Source organism: Sinohyriopsis cumingii, chromosome 8 (assembly GCF_028554795.1).
Source record: "Sinohyriopsis cumingii isolate HCF-2022 chromosome 8, ASM2855479v2, whole genome shotgun sequence".
Classification (NCBI taxonomy): domain Eukaryota; kingdom Metazoa; phylum Mollusca; class Bivalvia; order Unionida; family Unionidae; genus Sinohyriopsis; species Sinohyriopsis cumingii.
Genome location: NC_142968.1, coordinates 116,955,114 through 116,978,187, shown reverse-complemented (window position 1 = coordinate 116,978,187; position 23,074 = coordinate 116,955,114). Strand labels below are relative to the sequence as shown.

Sequence of the window (23,074 nt, the reverse complement as noted above, 5' to 3'; positions counted from 1 at the left end):
CATTTATTGTCTTAAATGTATACAATGCAAATAATGTGACATCTAAAATACATTTATTCAAATATTATATATAAGTTTAAATTGTTAGATAATTTTGTAGTAAGAACAGTACATACTTAATAAATAGTGAGTTTTCTTTAGGGACATGATTTTGAAATACACTTTACAACATGATTTTGAAATACACTTTACAGGTAACAAATACTATATAAACATGCTATGAAATCAAATGTATGAAAGATGCAATAATATGTAAATTGCTATATCATGTTTCCATTCTTCAAAATCTTTTATCTTAGATGTATTAGAACAATACCTCCCATATCAGGATTTCATTCAGCAAAATGTGTTCATTACTCCCATCTCATGTTTTCATTCTGCAAATTGCTTTATGTTAGATGTCTTGCGTCCATTACTCCCATCTCATGTTTTCATTCAGCCAATTGCTTTATGTTATATGTATTGTGTCAATTTCTCTCATGTTTTCATTTAGCTAACTGCTTTATGTTATATGCATTGTGGTCTCTCATCTCATGTTTTCATTCAGCCAATTGCTTTATGTTAGATGTATTGTGTCCATTACTCCCATCTCATGTTTTCCTTCAGCCAATCGCTTTATGATAGATGTATTGTGTCCATTACTCCCATCAAATGTTTTCATTAGCCAATTTATTTATGAGTGCTCTCCATTATGGATCACTGCCATCTCACCTCTGTCTGCATGGGTTCGAGTCTCGGACAATGTGGGTATGTGAGAAAGCTTGCCAGTAGCTTCTCATGGGTCGGTGGTTCTTTCTGGGGTTTTCCGGGATCTTCCTCCACCATTAATACTGGCCGCCATGTATAGCCTATCATGTGCTGAAAAAAGGCATTAAACCACACAACACAACCCAATTGATTTATGTTAGTTGTATTGTGTCCATTACTCTCATCTCATGCTTTCATTCAGCCAGTTACTTTATGTTAGATGTATTGTGTCTATTTCTCTCATCTCATGTTTTCATTCTGCAAATAGCTTTGTTAGATGTACTGATGTTCTCTCATCTCATGTTTCATTCAGAGAATTGCTTTATGTTAGATGTATTGTCCATTATTCACATCTCGTGTTTTCATTCAGCCAATTGATTTATATTAGATGTATTGTCCTTTACTCTCATCTCATGTTTTCATTCAGCCAAATGAGTTATGTTAGATGTATTGTGTCAATTTCTCTCATGTTTTCATTTAGTTAATTGTTTTATGTTATATTTATTGTGTTCTCCCATCACACGTTTTCCTTCAGCCAATTGATTTATGTTAGTTGTATTGTGTCAGTTTCTCTCATCTCATGTTTTCATTCAGTGAATTGCTTTATGTTAGATGTATTGTGTCCATTACTCTCATCTCATGTTTTCATTCAGCCAGCTATTTTAGTTTAGGTGTATTGTGATAATTTCTCTCATCTCATGTTTTCATTCAGCCAATTGCTTTATGTTAGATGCATTGTGTCCATTACTCACATCTCATGTTTTCGTTCAGAGAATTGCTTTATGGTATATGTATTGTGTCCATTACTCACATCTCATGTTTTCATTCAATGAATTGCTTTATGTTAGATATATTATGTCAATTTCTCTCATCAAATGTTTTCATTCAGCCAATTGCTTTATGTTAGATGTATTGTGTCCATTACTCACATTAAACACAAGACCAAACAAAGTTTAAACCGTGAAAGAGAATGTATGTGACTGCGTGATAATAAAATGTAAACATTTTCATAAACATTATGACACTACATAGCACTATCCTTATCTTGGTATAATCTTTGCAATGTTCTCTTGGTATTTTGCAAAGTAATTTGAAAACATTAACAAATGTTTCCTATATACCTGAAATTAATATGACAACATTATTCAAAGTTAAATCCCTGAATGTGGCACCTTTTCAAAACCATCAACCTTAATGTGTAGAAGGGATACAACACGTGACTTGTATACCTCTAAATATAAATTACAAAACTGTTCACAACAATGAGCAACTTCCTTACCATCTTCAAGGGTGAAAACCTCAACGACATCAGTCGGCGGTCCAACACCCTGCTGGTTATATGCCTTAACATTAACGGCATATTTAGTAAACTTCTCTAGGTTTTGTATCATCAACCCTACTTCCTTTTCAGTCTCCTCTTCCCCAGCAACTAGCTTTGTAATAAACTGAAAATGTGTTGCATCTTGAATTTTTCTGTAGCCGACATAGTATCCCAGAATTACTCCATTTCTTTCTTCCAATTGTGGGGGCTAAAAAGTGTTAGTGATATTAGTAATAATAATATAATAGAAAGTAGCTGGAATGGTATTATCGGAAAGGATAATTAATGAATTATTATTAGTAGTAGTTGTTGTTGTTGATGTTGTTGTTCTGATAGTGGCAGTGCTAGTATTAGAAGCAGTGGCAACAACAGCTGAATTGGTAATAGCAGCATTAATAGCAGTAGTTGTTGTAATATTTGTAGCAGCACCATTAGTAGCTCTTGTTATAGCAGAAGTAGCAAAAGAGGTATTATAAAATTTGCTATCTCCATTATCAAATTGCTAACTGCTCTATGTGTATTTTCCATGGAATGCTGGTACCAAAAAATCACATGTACTATTCAATTAAATTTAGATTTAGAAATTCAAGTTCCCTAGGGATTTTCACCTAATCACGTAATGTTTGACTTCTGTACAAAAGCTAATGCTAACTGTACAGATGGTATGTTGACAAGAAAGACAGTGTAAACGTTTCTGTAAAAAAGAATGACAAAAGAGTGTGTATGTGTGTGTGATTTGGATTTTTAATGTAGCTTTAACAATTTTTTAGTGATATTCCTATGATGTCTGCAATGTGACAGTTTATAGTGATGTCTAGCACTGGGACATCATGTCGCAGACATGTGGCACGATGTCCCACCCAGTCACATTATCCTGACACCAGGCAGACCAGTCCTAACACTAACCTCTTAATGCTGAGTGCCAAGCAAGGCAGCTGTAAGTACCATTTTTGTAAGTCATTGGTACGACTTGGCCAGGGATTGAACCCACGACCTCCTGCATCCGAGGTGGATGCTCTAACCACTAGGCCACCGGAGCGGTCGAATGACAAAAGAATGAAGCAAGAGTTAAAAGGACATGTCAAATGTTACCATAGTAAATATGCATAATATCAAACATCAGAGACACGTTAGTTCATATTAAGGCACAGAGAATTAAGGTTGACAACACAATATTTAAATCAGTGATTTAACAACAAAAATTTATGCAAATGGGAAGATACCCTGCTACATGTAGACTACCATAAAGGCAATGCATTAAAAGCAACCAGAGAAGGTGGTCTAATGTTCCCAAACACAAAAGTCTGTAGATAGTGATTATAGTGCCACAATAGCACTTGAGGTAGATTCACTCCATATCTGGCTCATAACATAAGACAATCATGAATTAAGATGATCCAAGTAATGATCAAATAATCCATATTTTAAACATAATGGAGGAGACAATCAAAATGAAAGTGACAGATATAAACAGCCCAGAGAGTTCATGACAATGGAAACTACAGCTCATTTCATTATGATAACCAAATGTTAAAGGATTCAAAATAAATAGTTCATTATAATAATGTAATGTTAAAGGGCTCAAAAGAATAACTTGATTTAACTTAATTTTAAAGGAATGAAAACAAATACTTTCCAGAAGTTTATTTCCTTTACCTCAGATTCAGTATGCCTAGGCAGAAATATTACCCAGATCTATGTATGGTACCATTTATTTTTGACATTATGTGTATCTGACAAAATAACTTATGTTAACTCATTTTTGTTCTTATTTTATATCCTAACATTGTCTGCATTTTTAATTCTCCAAGTGTTACTATGAGTTCATTGTCTAATTGGACACCTATGATTCAAAATCAAGATTACAAATTAACTTCAAAGAAGTATAAGCATTGTTTGTGCTGGAAGTAGCGTTTTGTGGTATACAAGTTGTTATAAAAACAGTGGTTGCTGATGTCAATGTCAAAGATTAAAAACAAAACATGCATAGAGATATTTTCCTCGACATAGTCTGTTTCCTATTAAATATGGCATAAATAACAACAATTGTTATTTGAGGCAACATACCTTCCATTTAACTTCTAGACTTTGTGACCCCATGGCTGTCACTCTTATATCCTGTGGTGGCCCAGCCGGTTCTGAGGAAGAGTAATTATTAATTAATCATTATCAAAAGTGCCACATATATATATATAGAGAGAGAGAGAGAGAGAGAGAGAGAGACAGAGAGAAAGAGAGAGAGAGCACATAGATATGTTTTTCACAAGAATTTTGGAATTTGATTGGTTTGTGTAAAATGAATTGTCCTATAATGCAAAAAGAAACAAATTAACGAAAGCTTATAGGTAAACAGGTATCGGAGTTCATAATATTTGGCCAGCTAATTAGCTACATTCTAAACCTTAACACAAGACGAGTTGATTCAACTACTCAAAACCTGAAAACAATATCTATCTAGCAACAATCAATAATCACAATCTCCATGACTTTCGAACTATACACCAGAAAACCAAGTCACAAGATTTTTTTAAATTTACCGCCAAGGATTTTGTTTTTGTTTTAATCTTGTATCTCAAAATCAAACAATTTAGAAAATACAAGGGAATACAGTGAAGTGGAATATATCAGCAAAACTAATGTGTTCAGTGTGTGATTAGGTGTCAGAACTTTGAAATGAAAATAAACAGCAAAATGCAGCTTGATGTATAATGTTATTTATCTCCCTGTATACAAAATACTTACTCTCCTCCATCATCTGCACCAAGACTTCTTTGCTTTCGACTCCAATTCCCACAGAGTTGTTACCCCTTATTCGGAGTTTGTATGTAAATGATGGGTGAAGATTTTCAAGAGTGGCACTCTGTTCACTTGCCTTGACAGTGATATTTCTAGCATTGCCTACATCCCAAGCAGAGCCTGAAGTGCAATACACTGGCATTGAGTGTGTCATTAGCATTAATCATGTCATCCCCAAGGAAGGGAAATTATAAAATGAGGTCAATGCCCATGTCTATATGCCGTTCAATGTGTCCTTGAATGTTAAGGGAAAGTGTAATCATAATAATATGAATGCCTTGTAATAAATGCCCTTCAATACATTTTCGAAACAGAAATTAAGGCACTACTATCAAAAAAACACAACAGAGTTTATAAAGGTCATAAAACTGTCTTTTCTTAATGACTATTTTGTTAAATACATTTGACTGAACCTGTTCTATGGTTGGTTGATTAACAAATTAGGAACCAATTTAAGATTTACTCAAATAATTTCACAAATGTAATTTTTGACTCAAAATTTTTAATATACAAGGAACAACTACTTGTGCGTACTTGTAGCCTCCATATATTGCAGGATGTATGATGTCAGTGGTGAATTCCCATCAAAAGGCTTTGACCAGGAAAGTTTCGCCTCCCTACTCAGGACCTTCAGGACTGTCAGGTTCTCTGGTGCTTCTGGGCGTTCTATGTAACAAATTAGTATAATTGCAATAACAGTGAATCTTAATCAATTACATATTAACACTTTACATTTTACAACAAAAAAACATACTGAATCAATCATTGTTTCAATGTTTTGACAATAAATCCCTCACAAATAAATTGAAAGTTGATATCATGGGAAAGGCATCATTTTGTCTTAGATTGGAGGGTTGAGGCAGCAATGAGAGGCATGTTCATACCCATCTGACCGATATGATAATGTTTAGAAGCATTAAGGTCACAAATTACAAATCGTCGTTATTTACATACACATATCTCAAAGTAAAACAGTTGTTACAATGATCAACATGTCATGTAATAACTGTAATCAACCCAACGGTTATTAACTCATATGTTCGCAAACCAAAGTGCCCAGCAAGTGTTCTTGCCATCCTGGTGCAACTTCTGTGGTCATTAATTTTTATATATGATTATAATGTACCAAAACCCAAATCTATTCTAAATAAAATAGTGTAATGGAATCACACATACCAACACAATCGTATGAATACAGAACATGTTTCAAATCTGAGACCTATATTTGAAAGGGTTATTTATTTCAAAAATGTCAGTGTTAACTGGTCCATGACATAAGTTTGGTCAAGTCTTCAAGGAGACAATTAAAGTACATGAAATGTTATTAAGTGAAAGAATGCTTTCACTGTATTAGTTTTATAATTTCTTCTGGGAGAAAATACAGCTTTAAAATAAGAAACTGTCATATATTTTCACAAAATGAAACATAAATTTAAAGCAATCAACAGCGTAGATTTTGTGTCACAGTAAACTTGGCATAATATATATGTATGTGTTTTGGTACAAAACTCAGGTCAGTAGCTCTTTGATATGTCAAGAAAACTGCTTAATATAATTCATATCATCTACAGTAGTTTAACAAACGACAATTATTCAGATATAAAACCACAAAAGGGGGATGAAGAAATGAGATTTATGAAGAGACTCAGAATGATGAATACCAAAAATGCTCTGTATTTTGTAATTTATTGAAAATGCCGGGGGGGGGGGGCTTAAACGTGCTCTGAGTTGACACCTCTGCTTGTTCCATGTCAATTGCAGGGTGTTCGGTCAATTTCAGGGTGTTCAGTAAAGACATGACACTCGCTATGGAAGATACATAAACTTTCTAAGCAAATGCCTCTTTCATTGAAAACTACAGTATTTACCTAGTATCGTCAGCCTGAGAGTCAAGCTATCATATCCAAACTGATTTTTGGCCATGCAAGTATACAATCCGGTGTCATCTCTTTCAGTCGGCTTAATTATCAACCTAGATAATCTACCTCGTGATGTGTCAATCGTCTCAACCTTGTGCCTAACAAGCAAAATGTGAGCAACAGATTAGAAGATTATAGAATATAATAAATATTATACTACCTTAAAGTTTGTAAACTGCATAACCTAATATCTTTCATAGCTGTAATGGATATTTTAAAATGTAACAAGATTACAAGTCAAAGTGCACAGCAGTTTATTTCTGAGCCAATCTGATGCTTAGTTTAAATGAAAATATTTTTACACAGTAAAGTAGAGCAAGAGACAAAAATTAGATCTGCATTTCCAGTAAAATCTAAAAGTCATCTGATAAGGTAAATTTGTGTGCATTATAATACTGATGAAGTATCATGTAACTTATAATATTGATGTAGTATCATGTCACTTTTAGACAAGTCATATGATAAGGTAAATTCATGTGCATTATAATATGGATGTAGCATCATGTCACTTTTAGACAAGTCATATGATAAGGTAAATTCATGTGCATTATAATATTGATGTAGTATCATGTCACTTTTAGACAAGTCATCTGATAAGGTAAATTCATGTGCATTATAATATTGATGTAGTATCATGTCACTTTTAGACAAGTCATCTGATAAGGTAAATTCATGTGCATTATAATATTGATGTAATATCATGTAACTTTTAGACAAGTCATATGATAAGGTAAATTTGTGTGCATTATAATATTGATGTAGTATCATGCAACTTTTAGACAAGTCATATGATAAGGTAAATTCTTGTGCATTATAATATGGATGTAGCATCATGTAACTTTTAGACAAGTCATCTGATAAGGTAAATTCATGTGCATTATAATATGGATGTAGCATCATGTAACTTTTAGACAAGTCATATGATAAGGTAAATTCTTGTGCATTATAATATGGATGTAGCATCATGTAACTTTTAGACAAGTCATATGATAAGGTAAATTCTTGTGCATTATAATACTGATGTAATATCATGTAACTTTTAGACAAGTCATATGATAAGGTAAATTTGTGTGCATTATAATATTGATGTAGTATCATGTAACTTTTAGACAAGTCATATGATAAGGTAAATTCTTGTGCATTATAATATGGATGTAGCATCATGTAACTTTTAGACAAGTCATATGATAAGGTAAATTCTTGTGCATTATAATATGGATGTAGCATCATGTAACTTTTAGACAAGTCATCTGATAAGGTAAATTCATGTGCATTATAATATTGATGTAGTATCATGTCACTTTTAGACAAGTCATCTGATAAGGTAAATTCATGTGCATTATAATATTGATGAAGTATCATGTAACTTATAATACTGATGTAGTATCATGTCACTTTTAGACAAGTCATCTGATAAGGTAAATTCATGTGCATTATAATATTGATGTAATATCATGTAACTTTTAGACAAGTCATATGATAAGGTAAATTTGTGTGCATTATAATATTGATGTAGTATCATGTAACTTTTAGACAAGTCATATGATAAGGTAAATTCTTGTGCATTATAATATGGATGTAGCATCATGTAACTTTTAGACAAGTCATATGATAAGGTAAATTCTTGTGCATTATAATATGGATGTAGCATCATGTAACTTTTAGACAAGTCATCTGATAAGGTAAATTCATGTGCATTATAATATTGATGTAGTATCATGTCACTTTTAGACAAGTCATCTGATAAGGTAAATTCATGTGCATTATAATATTGATGTAGTATCATGTAACTTTTAGACAAGTCATATGATAAGGTAAATTCTTGTGCATTATAATATTGATGTAGTATCATGTAACTTTTAGACAAGTCATATGATAAGGTAAATTCTTGTGCATTATAATATTGATGTAATATGTAACTTTTAGACAAGTCATATGATAAGGTAAATTCTTGTGCATTATAATATTGATGTAGTATCATGTGCATTATAATATGGATGTAGCATCATGTAACTTTTAGACAAGTCATATGATAAGGTAAATTCATGTGCATTATAATATTGATGTAATATGTAACTTTTAGACAAGTCATATGATAAGGTAAATTCTTGTGCATTATAATATTGATGTAGTATCATGTAACTTTTAGACAAGTCATATGATAAGGTAAATTCTTGTGCATTATAATATTGATGTAGTATCATGCAACTTTTAGACAAGTCTGTTGCTGCTTGGAATAAAGGTCTGGAAAAGTAACAGAAAAAATAGTACCAACCTAGAACGGGTGACTACTGTTCCGAATGTCTCTCCATCAAAGTTCCACGTTGTAGCCAAAGGTTTGTCCCCAATTGCTTGGCATTCCATTGTGACATTCTGACCTTTTAACACGCTATAGTTCTTACCTGGGGCATCAAAACGGGCTGGAACTAAAACATTACATGTAAATTAGTTGAATAGACTCTAGACTGATATTTTTTGTAAACTTTTCATTTTATCTGTTACAAATATACATAAAGATTACTATACCTACCTGTGTCAAATAAAAACATATCAGAAAAAGAACAATTACAAAGTTCATGCAAAAATAAAAAGTTATTCAAATGTATCCATTGCTTCTAAAATTAATTCAAAAGAATTTTTTCTTATTTTTAAAAAGCTTATTGAAAGTTTTAATCAGTACCTGATACTGAATTGAATGAAATCAGCATTAGGAGAGGTTAGATCAAAGATTCCATGAGATAACATGATTCTCTGCTTTTTATGGGTCTCTACAACTGTCTTTATTGAACCTTTGCAATAAAATCCTGCATTTATTTAGTTGCATAAACTCACCATGAACCGTTAGGTTTACTCTTTTGCTGAGACCCAGTCCTACTCCATTTTGGGCATGACACATGTACCACCCATGATCAGGTTCTTGTGCATCATGAATTGTCAAACTTCCATTCTCGTCGACCTTGAAATGCCCAATTTCATCCGTAAGGGCATTCAATGGTTTATAGTCATTTGAACCTTTCAAGTGGATCAGAAAGGAAAAATGAAATGAACATGTGCATATTCAGCAATAATTATAATTAAAATATTAAATACTATATTTTGCTCATGAAGATGAATTCCTCAACTGAAATCCTCCTGCTAATTATATTTTGCATTTGAAAACTAACATGTAATGAGGTGATTCAGATGTGTGTTCATTTCAAAAATGATCATAATTGTATCTAGAATGAAAGAAGTGAAGTAATTATTTCTTGAACAAATTTAGAAATATTGAAATTGGCTCCTTTCTTCCTTTGATGAACATACAGGAAAAACATAAAATTATTGAAAATTATAAGTCATACCTAATTAAAAATGATTTAGCGATATTTAACAATGACTTAAATTTTGCAAACATATCGCTTGGGAATGAATTGCAGATACACGAATTACCAACCAACAGGTACTGGACTATATAGGATTTCCCAACATCCCCTTGTGTTAATTACTGACTGAGATTTTAATAAATTTTACTTGAAATATCAGTATTTGTAAGCAGTGCAAATAAATCAAAAACAGCACAAATGTTGGTATATACTTTAAAATGCATTAGCTTTAGAATAGAAAAATTATACATGTACGTAGTGAAACATCTGGCAAGGGGGTATATTTATTACCGGTATCCTTAGTCCATGTTATACTAGGTTCAGGAGTTCCAGTTGCCAAGCAATCCACAGTCACACTCTGCTGAAGAATCACAAAGGCATTTTGTGGTTCTTTCACCCATCTAGGCGGTACTATAAAGCATTAAGATTAGATGATATCACTTAAACATTAAAATACTCAACAATCAAATTAGCATATGTTACAAGGTGGTGCCATGATGCTCTATGATCTAGTAATACAAATTTTATCTATTCAAACAAATATTTGTTACACCATTCAACACACCAAACATGTGCTAACTGGTATATTGATCACAAATGATCTTTAAATATTATATAAAAAGTAATGAATTTATATGCACATATAAGGTCAAAACAGTGTCCAGTCACAAAATTGAAGCATTCTATCAAAATATCAATGTTAAAATATTTTAATATGTCATGCAATAATAAACTTTTTAACTACATAGATAAAAGCAAATAAAGAATGTTACCATCAACATAAAGTTCTGCTGTAAACCTATCCGTTGCAGCCGCATTACTGGCCTGGCATGTGTAGTTGCCTTTATGAATTGGACCAGCATCCGGGATGCTTAATGAGCTCATATAGGATGTGTGCGTCTGCGAGAAAACAATACATATACATACATAACTTTTGTCTCACCAAATGATCACCAGCAATCCCCATTTTTATGTCACTCACAGCTGTATTGAAATTCATTGAATATAACTTGTTTTATATTCTAAGTAAAATTACCTTAACTATGAATGTCAGACAAACCTTTTAAATGGACTTTTATGTATTTTTAATCACCTTTCACATAAACAACTTACATTTCTTTACATTTTTAAGATACAATTGTGAAATTAATTATAGCAAAATTTGAATGTCAAAAAATAAGACAAATTAAACCCATTTTGTTCTAAGTTAGGGCCTAATTTCAATGTTGTGTGCGTGGTTGATTAGGAGATAATCAGAAAGAAATAAACAAAAGCAGCATGAGCATCCTGGAAAACAACTGGTACTAGCATTTAGCTACATTCAAAAGCATATACATGGATTTTATTTCCTAGAAGAGACATCATTTTCCTTAATATAGCGCCACATGTGTGCAAAAGAGTATCATCATGATCATCCAGTTTGATTTAAGTTGAGATCCTCGACAAATCTGAGATACGGAAGAGAGATCATGTCTTGTTCACATTTGGAATTCCGGCATTCCTATTTGACAAAGCGTTTTTAGGGGTATCAGTAGCAATGCTTTGTTCTAAATAACACTTTTGCATTTTGCAGTATGCAGTGTGTACTGTGTGAAACAAAAGTTCAACAGAACTTGACATCATATAGGTCATGCATGTCATATCTGCATCATGATACGCAGATCTCGATTGAAACTGGATTGAAGCTCTAACCAAGTGTTTTCAAACTGCGCATGTTACACATCGGTCTAGTTAATTGCTCTTTGATGACCTCAGAACCTAATGCGCATGCATTAATGTTAACCTTCTTCCAAGATGGATAAGGCCCAAACTAAAAGATTTCTTCATTTTTCCAATACCAAATATTTGCTATGATGCAACTGACAACTGTGTAATTAACAAAATGTTCATAATTTTATCAAACAATTTTAACTCCAAAACGTTTTTCATCTAGCTTTCTAAAACAAATTTCAAAACAAATTATGTAAAATGCCCCTTCAATATCGGTTTCGAAAACAGAAAAATATATAGAAGAGACAGACAGACTGACAAACAAGACTTTTGTTGATCCAGTCTCTCTCTCTCTCTCTCTCTCTCTCTCTCTCTCTCTTGCTGACTGCTGGCTGCTGTTTGGAATCACAAAATGAATTATACTGCTTTGGTTTTTCTTTAACATTTTACATTTGAAAAAGATCAAGATCCATGCATATCACAAATGTGAAGCATATCAAATGTTTATATAAGATCAATACCTGTGTTATTATTCCCATACCAGGTGGAATTTGTTTACCATCTTTCAACCATGTGATATTTATGGGCAAGTCTCCACTGCTGACAACACAATTAATCATCACTCTATCCCCCTGTTCCTTTCTTGGAAGTGAGAAAGAATCAATTCGTGGAGGCTCTGGAAAAGAACAAAACACACAATTTTGCTGATATTCATTCAAAAATGTAAGAAAGGTCAATTATTCAACACTTAATGCAAATTAGAGAACAAATGTGGAACTGTTAGCATCAGAAATATGCTAATATATATATATATATATATATATATATATATATATATATATATATATATATATATATATATATATATATATATATATATTTATATATAAACTATTTAATCCAATAAATACACTATGTAAAGTTAAGATATGCTTCACCAAAAAGTTTCTTTTAAATAAGCTTACCAAGGTACATTAATTCATCACCTTATTAATGGAAATACCCATGTATGTAATTTTAAAATATATGAAAAATATGTGAATATGAAAAACAGACATTGCAGATGTTTTAATCTGCTTAACATGTTCACTAACTCAATTATGACATTGTTATTGATATAGTTAGACCTACGCATTAAGAACTGAACTTAATATTTTACTGGGCTCGTGAGGCCATGAAGCTTCAAAAATCGATTACACTCTACATGACTGGCTGTAACAAGGTCTAGGTCTTCCATGCACTGTCTTGCCAATTTTCAAGCTTTCTGACTTCAAGAATCCTGACAATTATCAAGTTCAATTCTTAAATCTACCAACAGTTAGGAAAATAATTACGAATCTCAAGAAATAATAACATAACTATATTGTAGCAATTGTTTTACAAATATGTTCAAAGAACTAATTCATAATTAACAATTTTCTGGTGTTATGAAATAATAATTCCTAATTTTGTACTCCAAAAGATCATCATATAAACTAAGCTAAATGCTTATTACAAAGGCTTAGCAAAAACGTATACCAGTAATTAATGGTCAATGAAAACATGACTAGAAATAAATCTAGAACAAAATGACTGGCTCCAACCTAACACTTCTACAAAGACACTTCGACTCATGCCAATTTCCTGGGAATTCAGAGCTGTGCAAATGTAAATCCCAGCATCTTGAGGCTTCTGTACTTTGGTAATGGTAAGAGTTCCATTGACAACCCTTTGGAGGTGGGTGCTGGGTAATTCACTCTCACCTTCAATAAAATATATCCTCATAAGAAACACTGATAAAACTCTCACAGGGCAAGGTAACTAATTATGTTTTTAAAGAAAAAGAGATTTTGACAAACATGGCATGTGTGTAGGCCATCCTTATTCATGAATGTTTATTTACTGAGAATATACAATGTATGCACTTACCATGACTGTCTGTGTAATTTCAGAACACAATAGTCATGTCACATGACAAAACTACCATAACTATGTAATTTCAGGATGCAATAGTTGTGTCTCATCACAAGACTACCATAACTATGTAACTTCAGAATGCAAAGGTTGTGTCTCATGACAAAACTACCACAACTAAGTAATTTCAGAATGCAATAGTTGTGTCTCATGACAAAACTACCATAACTAAGTAATTTCAGAATGCAAAAGTTGTGTCTCATGACAAAACTACCATAACTATGTAATTTCAGAATGCAATAGTTGTGTCTCATCACAAGACTACCATAACTATGTAATTTCAGAATGCAAAAGTTGTGTCTCATGACAAAACTACCATAACTATGTAATTTCAGAATGCAATAGTTGTGTCTCATGACAAAACTACCATAACTATGTAATTTCAGAATGCAATAGTTGTGTCTCATGACAAAACTACCACAACTATGTAATTTCAGAATGCAAAAGTTGTGTCTAATGACAAAACTACCACAACTATGTAATTTCAGAATGCAATAATTGTGTCTCATGACAAAACTACCATATCTATGTAATTTCAGAATGCAATAGTTGTGTCTCATGACAAAACTACCATAACTATGTAATTTCAGAATGCAATAGTTGTGTCTCATGACAAAACTACCATAACTATGTAATTTCAGAATGCAAAAGTTGTGTCTCATGACAAAACTACCATAACTATGTAATTTCAGAACACAATAATTGTGTCTCATGACAAAATTACCATAACTATGTAATTTCAGAAAACAATAGTCACGTCTCATGATAGAACAACCATGACTGTCTATGCTATATGTAGGACTGATAGCCAAATTGTAAACAACAATATGTACATCTGTCTTTCGATGCAAGGTATTCTTTTATCACCAAAGACAAGTTGATCAAATTAATATAAATGTTGAGATCTGATCAACTGTACAAAAGAAATGCTAGAATTTACATATACAAATACTGATGCAGAGAAATTTATTTCATGTTCTCATAAAATATTGATCATCCACGTCAAACAATCTCATTGTTTGGGGTTGCTTTTTTCATTAAAATTTTGTTTGAATGATATATTTTTTAAATAGTTTGCTGACCAAATCTCTAGTACAGCTGTCTCTGTTTTATAAATCTTCTAAAGACTAGCAATTTATTTGCATACTTAGAAGAGAGCATTATCATGTCCAATCATTATATTATACATGAACGAGACCTCCATTTAATGACTTAACACCACGTAGAAAACACTTTGTTTTCCGTTTTAGCAATGTGTGTCCATGTGTGTGTATGTGTGTGTGTGTGTGAGAGAGAGAGAGAGAGAGAGAGAGATGCACAAAGTAACTACATAATGACTACAGCTGCTTGTATAAATGGTATGGGTAAAAATCCATGCCCATACTCAAACATCAAACTCCAAAGAATAATTAATCATATATTGCTTTATTCTATAACATCCATTATCAGTGTTAAAATCAATACAAGAAAGACTATATTATAGACGTAGCTAGTGTCTGGTTTCATCGTCAGTCATTATAAAAGAATGAAACATTTCAGATCATTCATAGTCATAATTATACATTGTATACACACACATATTGTATATTATACATTGTATACACACATATTGTATATTATACATTGTATACACACATATTGTATATTATACATTGCATACACACATATTATACATTGCATATACACATATTGTATATTATACATTGCATACACACATATTGTATATTATACATTGCATACACACATATTGTATATTATACATTGCATACACACATATTGTATATTATACATTGCATACACACATATTGTATATTATACATTGCATACACACATATTATACATTGCATACACACATATTGTATATTGCATAGACACATATTGTATATTGCATACACACATATTGTATATTGCATACACACATATTGTATATTATATATTATATAAACATATATTGCATATTATATAATATATTCATACCTATTGTGTACTACACATTATATACATACCTACTGTGTATTATATATTGTAAACAACACATACTGTATATTATACATTGTAGACATACCTATTATATATTATATATTATAATTATAATTATGTACAAACATATTGTATAGTCTATATTGTATATATAAATACTGTATATTATGTATTGTGTAAACACATACTGTATGAGCAAATGCAGTCATGAGAAAAGACACACATGGATGGAATACTAGAATAAGAAACTTTATTTCTAACATCAGCGGATTTATATGTAGCGAAAAATGTTCTAGTTCTAATTGACTAGCAGAATTCTGTTTAAACTTCTCAATGCTGTCAATCCAGCTGTCTGGCTGGGACTAATTACCTGTACAAGCATTGACAGATTCTGAGAAAGATCGAGAGATTAACCACATTTTGCTTGGCCGACAATGTTAAGAAAGTGATTCAATTACAATTCACAAAATTCCCAAAAAAACAAAAAAACATACCTGGTAATAATATAAATGTCCCTTTTTACTATCAAAATAAATATTATATTTATTTTAAGATCTTCATTTTAATAAAGCTTGATGCAACAAAAATACTGCGCACCCTTTTAGATTCACTCTCCAGCTAGCTACAATGGCATGCAAAAGTATGCATAGTGTCAAGAAAAAAGGGAGTAATCCATTATTTTCACTTGCAATGTTCTTTGACAGACTACAAATAAAAGTGGACTTTCTGATTTCCACCTATTTACATGATCTTTAAGCACAGAGTGTTTGAAGCTTCCACTAAGTTTACCCTTTTCACCTTCAGGACAGTGAATAACTTGAAATTAAATCAAACCGGACTTTTGTGAAATTTTTGCAATCATTTGGCAGATCTATCTTACAGAACCCCTGGTAGTTCGCACAGTAAAAGCTCACAAAAGAAAAACTGTACGTATTTGTATTTTTCATTCATTGCCATTGTTTCTTTAAAATTTAGACAGTTATAGAAAAGAGATATAATAAATAAATTAACAACTCAGTAATATTTATTTCAAAAAATAAGAAAACAGACCCGGATTGATTTTATTCACTATTTTGTTTTTCATCTCTGTGCATATATTGTAGACATAGATGATGTTCTTTTCTTCCACTAGCTTTGGAACAAAATAACAACAGAAGTGCTTAAACATTAAATGAAATCGAAATACAAACTGAATATAATTTTGTTAATTGCTTACTATGATTATGTGATATGGAAAATACAGATTATGATGTGATGAGATTATGAATCAAACAAGGTGTATAAATGTGGACCAATTAAAATCAATTACTAATTACCATCTTTAGTATATTTAATACAGTCTCCACATCATTCGCCTTTATAAACACCTTTAGTTCCAATGTTTGTTTACTCCTTGCATTGCAGTGAATAATGGGAACAAGATCGGTTCATAAACTCTTAAGTTAACAAGTTTGAATGGGAAAGGATAACGTCTTATATAACATGGCGTGATTTCCTCGTGTGTGTGTGTGTGTGTGTGTGTGTGTACAATACCTGCATGTAAGAAAAGTAAAGTAATCAACTTTGCAGCTAATTTACCTTTTCTCCAGATTATTCGACTCACTGGGTACCCACTGACATAACAATGGATTGACAATTCTTCATTAGCTATCGCTGTGATATTTTTCATTTCCTTTACAAATGGTTTGCCTGAAATGCAGGTAAAAGTTATTGGCGAAAATAATTTCTTTAAAATAAGTTCTTACTTTCCTACACTGCTAGCTAAGTTTACATATGACAATAACCACGGTAACATTTCATCTACAATTTATAAGATCTGCGACAAGCTGTAACATATCTTTGCTCATCTAGTACTAAAATGTAAACTCTCATACCTTTCCCTTATTTCCCTTTTTTGTTTTGACAAATAATAAATTTCGAGGCATGTAACAGAGAACTCGATGCAAATTGTTTCTACTGCGCGAACAGAGTTATCCCCCATATATGCTCTCAAATGAATATTTGATGCATTTTTCGAGAGCATCAAAATCACACATCGTTTATAATAATAAAGTTTACCTCATTAAACTCTGGTCTCTTCACTCTTTATACGGGATATAAAACAAGCACTTACCTTCAATCAAATATTTACTGCTGTACATAAATAAAAAGAGTGAAGTATCCATATGGAAATAATATGTACAGATCTTTATACAGTACTTACACAAGTCGAAAACTATAACGTATAATGAAGTGAATTTGGTATGTATTGCCATCTCAATGGCCTGTTCTTAACTGTAAAGTCTATCTGTATATCAACATGCAATTAAGCGATGAGTAACGCTTTCTCGAAGGTATGTTAATAACTCGATAATCCGTTCATAATTGTAAAATCTACATGTATATTACCATGGAATTAAACGGTAAGTAACGCTTTCTCCATGATACGTTAATAACTTGATAATTTGTCATAATTGTAACATCTACATTTTTATTCAACCGTAAGTAACGCTTTCTAATAACACGGTGATTTGTTCATCATTGTAAAGTCTATATGTATCCTACAGTGGGAAAGAAAACGGAAAGTAACGCTATCTCGATTATCTAACGGCAGCATGTATAGTTCTATATAACGAAACTTTAAGTACCGCTATCTCGATAAGTTATTCATAACTTAGCAGCTACAAACTTATTACCATGGAATTCAACGAGATGTAACGCTATCTCGATATTCAGAACTTAGCAGCTACACACTTACTACCATGGAATTCAACGAGATGTAACGCTACTTCGATGAGTTTTTCATAACTTAGCAGCTACATACTTATTACCATGGAATTCAACGAGATGTAACGCTACTTCGATGAGTTTTTCATAACTTAGCAGCTACACACTTATTACCATGGAATTCAACGAGATGTAACGCTATTTCGATGATTTATTAACAACTGTAACGGCTACATGTATATATCAATGGGGACAAAACTTGGAAAAACGGCAATTATCGAATCTCAATGGCCTGTCAGTAAAGTTCTGAAAACAGTAAACATTATATTTTTTAATGCAGGATTTTCGCCGTATTGTATCCAGGTGGAAAATTGTGTTTTCATTTAAATTTTGGAACAATGAAGCACGGGTATGGATTATTAATCGTACAACAGATTCATCACGTCTTCACTGAACACTGATTACAAAAAATGTACAGGTAATTAAAATTATTTCATTCAGTATTGGTGACCTGTGACTGATTCGGTGTGCAAGCCGAGTAAACCGTCAAAGAAACAAAATTAAATTTCTGGGTTAATACCTGTGAGTTAAACTTGAGAGCAAACACTAGTACGATGACTTGTTCTGTGCATTCTATCAGTCAGTTAAATTTATTACCCAATTAACTGCATGCGATTTGGAATTAGCATCGAGGCATCGTGACGCAAATGTTCTAGTGATTTCTTCTCGAAACACCATATTTTACTGCACAACACAAACTACAATACTGTACTCATACTCAGAATGATCAGTCATGACAAACAGATGCTTCCCGATAAGGTCACTAGCAGACGATAATCTGCCCATTTTAACCTGGTCGATGGTCAACCTGGCAGTTTCTCCTATATGCGATCACCAACTAACAGAAAGCTTGATTTGCGTTCTGTTTATGTATGTAATTTTCGTAAAAGTATCTTGAGATTCAATGAATTTATTTCAACTTCCAAAAACTATATAAAGTCAATGGTAAATCTGCCCGCTGACCACATATATGGGGGCTGATGACGTCATTCGGTAACTATTTATAAGGTAACAATTAGTTTTAGATCACAGATAGTTTGATCATATAATTCAATATAAATTCTTTACAGTTTATGATGGTATGGCGACCACCAACTAACAGCAATCAGAACGGTTGGTATTATCCTAATGATGATACTGGCCCTGGCTGATGTAATACCATAATAATACTATGTAATAGAAAAATAGCATCCGTTTTCTTATTTGATACTGATTAAATTTCAATACAGCCACTTCTTCCTCAAACAAAGCTATAATGCTTAGTTTCGTAGTTAATGTCGTTGTCCTGCAATGACACCTTTGTTTACTTTTACAATATCATTCATTGTACAGTCTCACACGACTTTTCCGTCATTATCCTTGAGTTTGAAAAATTCTTTTACAAATGGTTTTGAGTTGAAAAATGGTACAATGATTAAAAGCCGTTTCAGACAGGAAATCGTAGATTGTAATGCACTATTGATTACTGCATTTGACAAAACAGATTGCACGGGATCAGATAACATTTTCTAAATCCTATACTGTTATTGGTTCTTTTTTTCTCCTGCCAATATATCAGAATGGTGGTTTTAACATAATGATTGATGAGATAATGCGTTTAGTGAAATTGATCGTGAATATTCGATAACTTTCTTTGAAAATACGAGTAATAGGATGGTGGAACTGTCTAATGGATGTGGGTTAAGACTACTAAATTTAAGTGTAATTTAAATGATTAAAAGCACAAAATAAAAAATATTTCCTGACATTCTCCGAAAATAATGGGTCCCGACTGACAAACGTTTAAAAGTACCGGAAGCTGCGCTATTTAGACTGTGCGAATTTATTGGACACGTGTTCGACGGCAAATGGGGAGTACATTCGATCAAATACTATTCAGGTATGTACATATAGAGACAGAAGTCATAAAACAAGGACTGTAATTAGAAAATCTACACTGTGCACAAGCAATATTGGTTTTATTATTGATTCATTTCAATTACGACAACAAAAATGTCCCCTCGCCACTATCACACGCAGTTTTAGTTACATCTGAAAGTACGAACACACAAGGCAAATAAATCTGAGGATTTCGGCATTCCGAACCTGCACAGTTTAGATTCAGACACTTAAAATCTAGACTGATAATTTTACAGCAGTGTTTTCGTAGTAATAGATCTCTGCACCGTCCTTTTTAATCATGTGAAGACTGTTATGATGCTGTATGAATTTTGGATGGCTATGACATATATTTTCAGAAAAAATCTTTTAAGGAATTATAACTAAACCTGGCACAAACATTTATTTCTAATATTTCCCAATCCAGCTATCCTAATGATCGGTTGTACAATTCAATGAAATGAAAACTGTGAGTGAACGTATGCATCCGCGCGTTCTTGTAAACGGTTCTTTTATTGCGAAATAGTGATACAAATAATTTAGTCATTATAGCCGGGTATGTGTTTGTATAGAAGATGGATTCCCTGCTCAAAACACATCAGTTCATTACACACACACACACACACACACACACACACACACATTATGAGTAATATAAAAACTTTATCTGCAATATATTGCTCTGAACCTGCAATCAACATTAAATTCAGCATGACCAGCGTCGGCAATACAACCGAAAGTTATGGTACTCAATAATCCACATATATTGACTGAATGCATTACTGAAAAAAAAAAACTATTCTAATGGGGCTTTTTCAGGAAAATCGTACCTTTAAGATATCACTCATCATGCCATCCATACCATCTTTATTCAGTATATATATTAAATTGGCATATCATCCGATGCTGAGGGTATTCCACTGTACATTTAGCTACTGGGCACAATCTTTAGTGACCGCTCCGGTGGCCTAGTGGTTAGAGCGTCCGCCTCGGATGCGGGAGGTCGTGGGTTCGATCACCGGCCGAGTCATACCAAAGACTTACAAAAATGGTACTAACAGCTGCCTCGCTTGGCGCTCAGCATTAAGAGGTTAGTGTTAGGACTGGTCGGCCAGGTGTCAGGATAATGTGAATGGGTGGGACATCATGCTACATGTCTGCGGCATGATACGCCAGTGCTAGACATCACTATAAACTGTCACATCGTAGCGATGTGACTGAAAAATTGTTAAAGCTACGTTAAAAATCCAAATCACACACACACATACACACACACACACACACACACACACAATCTTTAGTGACGTGTGATACTCAAAACATTTATTATCGCAGTACACATGGCCATAGAAAAAATAACTAGGTGCCATGCTTTAGTTCAAACTTTATATATACATATATATCCATTAAATGTAACTTAATGCAGAAACTAAAAGCCATGACAGCGTGAAAAGTAGGTCATTCTGTTGGATTTGTATTGCAAGGAGTTGGGTACGCATGCACATAACAAACGCTGGTAATGTAAGGTTGTCATGAGTCCAGACCATCATGGCCCACTACACAGTGTGGTCACTAACTTGTCACGCGAAACTCCCTCCAAAAACAGAAAAAGTACAAGCAGGCATTAACAACTCACACGTAAACTAGTCACTATAACGTGAATAAATTCCAAACCATCGGGGCCTGTCGCACAAGCTGACACTGATTGCAAGATACCAAAACTCAAAATAAGGCTTACGACTTTAGGATAGACTCTCTACTATACCGACATTAACGTCAACCACAAATGTAGAGTTTTTCTTTCGAAATTATTTTCCAAACTATCCAAGTGTAAGAAGACACCATTCCAACTGTGGCAATAAAAATCAAAATTACGCTCTGGATCAACTGGAACCCGCCAACAAGACAGCAGCGCTTCCTCCGTCTCCTTCTTCTCCCTTGCCTTGTCCAGACAGAAGAAATAAGTAAAGCGTCGGATGGAAGTTACTGTTTCTCACCTGACGAGTAAATATATAGTGCGCGGTGATCACGCATAAATTCCCGAAATGAGTGTTTTTTACATTCAGATTAAGGGTAAAATCTTGTTCAGTGGAGGCTCCACTCCCACTCAACAAGTCGATGTTCATGGCCAAATGGTCGCAGACGTCGAAACTATAAAATTAGTCAGATTGGGGTTAGTACGCTTCAAGGTAAATAAGCACAAGACAAAGAAATCGCTCTGATGGATTTCTGCTGCCGTGTTGTTGTTGTTTTCTTGGGGGGGGGGGGGGGGGCGGGTAACGTAGCTTTAACAATTGTGTGTCATATCGCTACGATGTCTGCAATGTGTTAGTTTATATTGATGTCTAGCACTGGGGCATCATACCGCAGACATGTAGCGTCATGTCCCACCCAGTCACATTATCCTGACACCAGGCCGGCCAGTCCTAACACTAACCTCTTAATGCTGAGCACTAAGCTGTTAATCCCACTTTGTAAGTCTTTGGTATGACTCGGCCGGGGTTCGACCTACGACCCCCATATCCGAGTCCGACGCTCTGACCACTTAGGCCATCGGGGTGGTCATTTATGCCAGCTGGGACTAGCACTCTTTATGGTAAATAGAGACCCAATTAAGTTTTATGACCATGGATGATTCAGTT

At 33.2% G+C, this 23,074-nt stretch overlaps 1 protein-coding gene across 1 annotated transcript in view; it reads right to left on the bottom strand.

Moving 5' to 3' along the window:
• The window catches only part of LOC149794474 (cell adhesion molecule DSCAM-like), a gene marked incomplete at its 5' end in the record, with an annotated part of 83,017 nt that overhangs the window by 36,704 nt on the left and 23,239 nt on the right, over positions 1 to 23,074 (bottom strand). Inside the window, 12 exons of the mRNA XM_089969121.1 lie at positions 2,027 to 2,276; positions 4,136 to 4,206; positions 4,811 to 4,984; positions 5,399 to 5,530; positions 6,733 to 6,881; positions 9,059 to 9,209; positions 9,616 to 9,795; positions 10,437 to 10,556; positions 10,919 to 11,045; positions 12,377 to 12,531; positions 13,439 to 13,597; positions 17,367 to 17,477. Of these exons, the coding sequence (XP_089825247.1) occupies positions 2,027 to 2,276; positions 4,136 to 4,206; positions 4,811 to 4,984; positions 5,399 to 5,530; positions 6,733 to 6,881; positions 9,059 to 9,209; positions 9,616 to 9,795; positions 10,437 to 10,556; positions 10,919 to 11,045; positions 12,377 to 12,531; positions 13,439 to 13,597; positions 17,367 to 17,477 (1,779 nt within the window). The remainder of the gene's footprint in view (positions 1 to 2,026; positions 2,277 to 4,135; positions 4,207 to 4,810; positions 4,985 to 5,398; positions 5,531 to 6,732; positions 6,882 to 9,058; positions 9,210 to 9,615; positions 9,796 to 10,436; positions 10,557 to 10,918; positions 11,046 to 12,376; positions 12,532 to 13,438; positions 13,598 to 17,366; positions 17,478 to 23,074) is intronic.